The sequence below is a fragment of the Elephantulus edwardii genome, unplaced genomic scaffold, assembly GCF_000299155.1.
Source record: "Elephantulus edwardii isolate Elephantulus edwardi_28Jun2011 unplaced genomic scaffold, EleEdw1.0 scaffold00070, whole genome shotgun sequence".
Taxonomy (NCBI): Eukaryota; Metazoa; Chordata; class Mammalia; order Macroscelidea; family Macroscelididae; genus Elephantulus; species Elephantulus edwardii.
Window position 1 is genome coordinate 13,411,199 of NW_006399820.1, and position 6,136 is coordinate 13,417,334.

Sequence of the window (6,136 nt, forward strand, 5' to 3'; positions counted from 1 at the left end):
TTCTACCTAGGTTGCCCTTTCTGTTCGTCTACGTGTGTTGTGTTGTCTACGTAGGTGCCATTTTTCCAATATGTGTGCTCACTTCGTGTCTCTGTGTCACACTGTGCTAATTCTCACAATATTTCAAACTTTCAAATCATGCTATTGCACACTTAGTAGATTATGTTGTTCTTATATGCTGTCAAGTTAGAACCTACTCACACCTTATGCTCCAGCAGAGTTTCAGAGGCAGTAAAACACAGCAGAGGAAATTGTCCATCTTTCTCCCTGATAGTAGCTAGTGGGTTCAAATGATCTGCCTTCAAGTTGGTAGCACAACTCCTTACCACTAGGCCAGCAGATTATAATACGTGAACTAGAACTACAACTTTCAGATGTACTGGGAAGCAAACATATGTACATGAATTGCTTTACTTCAATATTCACTTTGTCATGACGGTCCAGAACTGAGCCTGAAATATCTCTAGAGTGTGCTTGAAATATGCAACTTGCCTAAACAATTGTTGGGGTGACTACAAACCCCCCTTTTACCCTAGTCAGTTTGGCTTTAGTCCTATAAATCTATTTATCTAGCGTTTGTCCAAATTCTTTCACTTTTACCTTTACTATTAATACTCAGGAGTTGTGATGTCACAGTCCACAGTCCATAGGGAGCTATGCTGATAATCCAAAGGCAGCTCCTTTCTAGTGGTTTGGATCCACCAGCTGCTCTGAGAGAGAGGGAGATGCGCAGTCATCTCCTGTGAGATTTATAGCCTCTGCAAACCCCCTTGAGGGTCATCTACAAGTCAGTTTGGATTCAGAGACAATGAGAGAGTCAAAACAAAACAAGCAAAATGCTGGCACTGGTGTAGAGGGTCTCCACACTGTGCTTCCTGCTTCTCCAATAATCACCACTGGGGCATGTCATTGGTGATGTGTTCTCACTCTAGCATGCGATTAAATTAGAAAACTGACCAGGGATAACTCACCTCTATTTTCTTCACACAATGCAATGTCTTTTTAGAGCAGTAGGCACATGGTGACAAAAGAAATTGGAAGCTCACACAGGAGCTTCCACAAACAGTGAACCTCTCCAGCCTCTGGTGGTCACATAAGTACCCTATAGCTTCTCTGAGCACTTTATTGGTGAGCTGAGGATACTTGGCCCATGCTGCTGCCCATGAGAGACTCAGAGACCTCAATACATGATCACTGGGGCTAATAGAAATGGAAAATCATTTGGGTCAGGGGTGTTAAAATATTTCCAGAGGAAAGAGGCTAAGAATACTGCCCGAGCACATACACTAGACTACATACTCTTACAATAGGGATTCAATAATTTTTCATATGATATATTGTTTTTCACTTGTCTCCATTCCATTCAACAGAATAAAACTATTCTCTAGAATGAGTATAAGGATCCAGGAGGGGTGAGAGAGGCTGGCATACGAGGTATGTGAATGTGCATGGGGAGGGAAGGGTTTATCAATGGGTTGTACAATTTGATGGGTGGGGGGTGAGGGGATTTGTTTGAATTTGCATTTGAGTTTTGTAAATAAACTAGTAGTAAAAAAGAAAAACAAAAAATCCTACTCTCTAGAATTTTCTGGGCTGTAATCATTACAGAAATGGACAGTCAAATCTTTTTCCCAACAAGTCTCTGGGTAGGTTCTAGCCATCAACCTATAGGCTTGCAGCCAAGTGCTGAACACTTTGTGCCATTAGGGATTATAAATACGCAACTATAAGTTATGCTATTGTTTGGTAATGCTCTTGTCTTTTTGCAACAAATCCTTTCAGTAGGAATAAGCTCAAAAAAAGGGCAGTTTATATTTCATTAAAAGTTAGTACAAATTTTGCAATTTTCAAATAAGTTGATGATAAACGTGGAATTGCATAAAATGTAATCATTTGCCACCTCCTTGTGCCATGGGGGACAAGGTGATAACAATGACCACATGAAAACTAGAATTCATATATCTGCTGAGAAAACATTATCAAAAGGGAGTTGTTATTTGACATGGAGAAGCAGAAGCAAAATATAAGTAGTTATATCAAGAGAGTTCTGGTGGCCAAATAAGTCACAATTTAAAGGTACTGAATCTTTTTCTGTCATCCTTACTCACTGTCCAAATTTCACATACATAGCAAGTAAGTGAGAAGACTATGGCTTGATTAAGGCACACCTTAGTCATTAAACTGATATAACTGCTCTTTTACCACTCGGAAGTTGTGATGTTGGTGAAGAGTTGGTGGACTGCCAAAAGAGCACTTTTTCTTTTCTTTTTTTTTTTTTTTTGAGGTTTTAAATTTTATTTTTAACCAATGGTTTTTTATGTTAAGTCTCATAAAGCAAAAACAAGACAATTTCATACATCTGAAATTTTGAAATCTAGAGAAATATTATAAAATAATGGTTAAAAGAAAAGTAGGGACTTTAACCCTTTATTCAGATAGGGACCATTTACCCAGTCTTTGTTCCCATGCTTCAGTGTAGGACTGTGAGCATCCTCTGTACACAAGGCACCTCAGGGACCTGAGCTTTAGGTCCTCATATCAGATGTTAGGTTTCCTTAGACAGATGCCAACTCTTTGTGTGCAAGCCTATGTCTGTGGCCAATGCATCCACACTGACTCTCTTTGGTCCACAAGAATTCCTTGCTGGAATTTGAGAAATAATTTGCTTAAGATGTAGATATCAGGCCAAAGGATAGTCATTAACACTCTTTACTGGGCTGCCATCATATAGGAACTGATTTTTAATCTGGGAGCGTAAGTTCTTGAGAGCAAAGATACCATCCTTTCAGGAATAATCATAACTTGAATGATTTCCTCTAAAGGGAAACTGAATGCTTCTGAGAGGCCATCATTTGTTGCTTCCCTGGGAGATATAGTATGTGGCCTCTTCAAGGCCTTGAACTGATAAGGCTGCTATACTGTTGGCCTGCTCCAAGGTCACAGAACGTGTTGTTTCTCCAGTAGACTTCAAGGGATCCAGAGAAAGTGAATCCACAGAATTTAAGAGTTGTTTGGTTCATTAATAAAATAGTTTAATCCCAACTAATAAACTAATGAAGAAATAAAACATGGTAATCTACAGTTAAGTAATTTACAGATGTCCTTTCAAACAAGATTTTCAGAAAGAAAAGTAGTGGCTAAGAACTCTATCCTCAGGGCCTAGCACTGTCCCTGACTAATTGCTGGTCTTCAAGAAATTACATATTGAAAGAATCACAGAAGGGTAACTGCATCTTGCAGGTCCAGGTTCACCATGGGGCAGGCCATGCTTCCCCAGCCTGACTCTGAAGGAAAGGAGTCTTCAGGGTGCTCATGACCTGGCAGCCACAGACTCAGCACACAGGCTTCCGACTGTTCCAGGGGAAAAGACAAAGTATTCCAATAGCTCTTATCTGGCTAGGCAACCATATTACTATATGGTCAATGTATTCTCTGTCTGTGGAGGCTTATTAGGCAATTATTATCTCCCAGGGAAGCTTCTCAGAGACAGAAGCATCTCTCACCCCAATGCTGGCCCTGAGCCACTGGAGTTTGGAAATAAGTGGAACACTTGGTGTTTGTGACATGCTGCAAAGCGGTCACAAGTAGGGCTTATAGGCTACTTTGGTTCACAGGCTAATTCTGGTGATCTCAGCCCAGAAATGCAAGTTAGTCTGGTCAGATCTTTAGCTTCAGTCTTTAAAGGAGACCCAAGTCCACTGCTGAGATCCACTGCTCATACTTCCAGCTACCACAGCACAAATGTGTTTTTCTCATGATCTCATATACTTTACAAAGCTAACTATATGAATACTTACTGATTTTTTTAAATATTTTCTAACAAGTAGCCCATAATTTCTCCCCCAAGAAATTCTATTGTACAGGTAGAAGGAAATAAATTTGAATGTCACTTTATCTACAAATGTTCTACCAAATGAAACCATATGGGACCATGAGGCACCTCATGACAACATGAGATATCCTGCTTAGAGATGATCATTGTATTCCTGGAATCTTAGAAAATGTTCTGTCCAGCTTATGGATTGATTCATCAACTGTGTTTACTTTGGCCTACATAGGAACTAGTATTGTTCATGCCAAAACGTTTCCATTGTTTTTTAATTTCAAACAGAAAAATTAAACATATATTTACCAAGTACAGTAAACCCACTGATCCCCATTGTGTTGGCCACGTTCTCTTGCACTTATATTTTGGACAGGTCATCCTTCAGCCAGGCAGCGGTCATTTCAGCCACTTCCTCACTATGAGAGAGGATAAAAGCATGTGGTATCTTTTTTTCACAGAGTCGGATATCTCCTTCTGGAAAATCTCTCTTGATGTTTTCATAGTACTGTAGTGGGCACCAAGAATCTATACTACCATAGTAAAATGTAAGCTTAGATAAATGTTTCTTTATGGTTTCATTATCTCTCTCCACCATTTGTATCATTTCTTGGCCCCCAAGGTAGGCAGCATTTGCAAGACAGAACGGATTCAATAGGCTCGGGCAAAAACAGTCATTTGCTATATTTTTCAATTGAAAGGTCATGCTGATTATCCACGACTTGAGATTCTCTGGTAATGGTTTCAATAATATGTAGGCAATAGCATAGAGAACATAGCGAAGCCAGCACAAAAATGGGGTGGCAATCCTGCCATTGGGTGACTCTGACATCCACTCAATTGTTGGAAAGAGCATCACGGAGAGGATTACGGGAAGCTCAGGAGCATTTTTCAACATCTGAAGGGAAATATAGGAGCCAATTGAATGGCCAATGAACACAAGCTTCATTTGCTTCGGTACATGAGTTCTCAGGAAAGCTAGTTTTTGTTCTATTTGACCATGATGTCCATAGGCGTCCTTAATTTCTGGTGTATTTGAATCATTGGAAGTTGCAAGAATCTCCTTGTCTTTGGGGATACAGGCATGCCCAGCATGACAGATAATCCAAACTGGAAAACGTCTGTTTATCAAAGAGTACAGAGTCTTTGCAAATGGTATATAAAAGGCAGCAAAACTTGGGTTACCCGTAATAATTAAAATAAGCACCTTAGGCTTGCAAGCACTTTGATCATTGAAGAGGTCAGTCCAGGGCCCACATTTTAAAAGCTGAGTTTCGATTCCACCACATGAAACAAATTCCTCCTGCACAGGGATTTCATCCATGACTTTTGTGTCCATTTCTGTCCAAGCAGCACTTTCTTCCCAGATGATCAAGAGCACTTTTTCTTGGAGAAAGTACGACCAGAGTGCTCCTTGGATCAGAAGAAATGACAGTGAAACTTTATCTCATATACTTTCGACATGTTGCTAGGAGGGACCAATCCCTGGTGAAGAATATCATGCTTGGGAAAGTGGAGACTCAGGACAAGAAAGGACAGTCATCAACAAGATGGACTGACACAGTCACTGTAACAAAGGACTCAAGTATTTCAGAGATGGTGAGAATAGCACAAGTCAGGGCAAGGTTCAGTTCCTTTGTTGATAGCGCCACTAAGAGTCACAATCAACTCAACAGCACAAAGCAACAACAACTAGTGGCTTAGAGTCATCAGTTGCAATGCAAACCCAAAGGCTGGTGGTTTGAATGTACCAGATGGACAATCTCCTCTCATGCAATTTACCATTTCTGAAAATCAGCTGAATGGTCAGTTATCAGTAGATTTCTATTCAATGACACATAACAACAATAACAGCTATTTTAAGTACCCTGCCTTTGAAACTAACAGTTTAATCATATGCAGTTATAGAAAATAATTGTACAATATGTATATACATTGATTGTTCTTCTAATGGACTTTGTCACTTGTTTATTTCTAGTACATGTAAAAAAAGATAAACAAAAGCAATAATATGTTGACACCAAAAGCAGAAAAATGTTATAAACCTTTCAACACAGCTAATTTTCGTTCCGTTATCAAAGCTTCACCTGCAATGATCAGCTAATTCCAATTATCTTTTTAGTTCTTTTTCTCTAATTAATGGAATCAAAGTACAACATTTAGAAATTTATTCTGTTTAAGTTTAAATATCTGACACTTCAATATTTATTTAATAGAAAATTATTAGTTTTTACAGTTGTTGTTGTTGTTGTTGTTGTTATGTGCCGTCGAGTCGTTTTCGACTCATAGCGACCCTATGGACAACAGCCCTAA

The 6,136-nt window shown here is 39.3% G+C and overlaps 1 protein-coding gene across 4 annotated transcripts; it reads right to left on the minus strand.

Annotated features, from left to right (window-relative positions):
• Positions 1-4,184: 4,184 nt before the first annotated feature.
• Positions 4,185-5,162, minus strand: LOC102871208 (UPF0554 protein C2orf43 homolog). 4 transcript variants are annotated; one of them, XM_006888666.1, is made up of 3 exons: positions 5,000-5,162; positions 4,693-4,891; positions 4,427-4,457 (listed from the first exon to the last, which is right to left on the minus strand). In XM_006888666.1, exons 1-3 carry the CDS (start codon positions 5,160-5,162, stop codon positions 4,427-4,429), a joined length of 393 nt encoding a protein of 130 aa, XP_006888728.1. The 4 variants fall into 4 exon arrangements, with proteins under 4 accessions (XP_006888726.1, XP_006888725.1, XP_006888728.1 ...); XM_006888664.1 differs by having other exon boundaries at positions 4,185-4,891; positions 5,009-5,162; XM_006888663.1 differs by having other exon boundaries at positions 4,185-4,891.
• Positions 5,163-6,136: the final 974 nt, after the last annotated feature.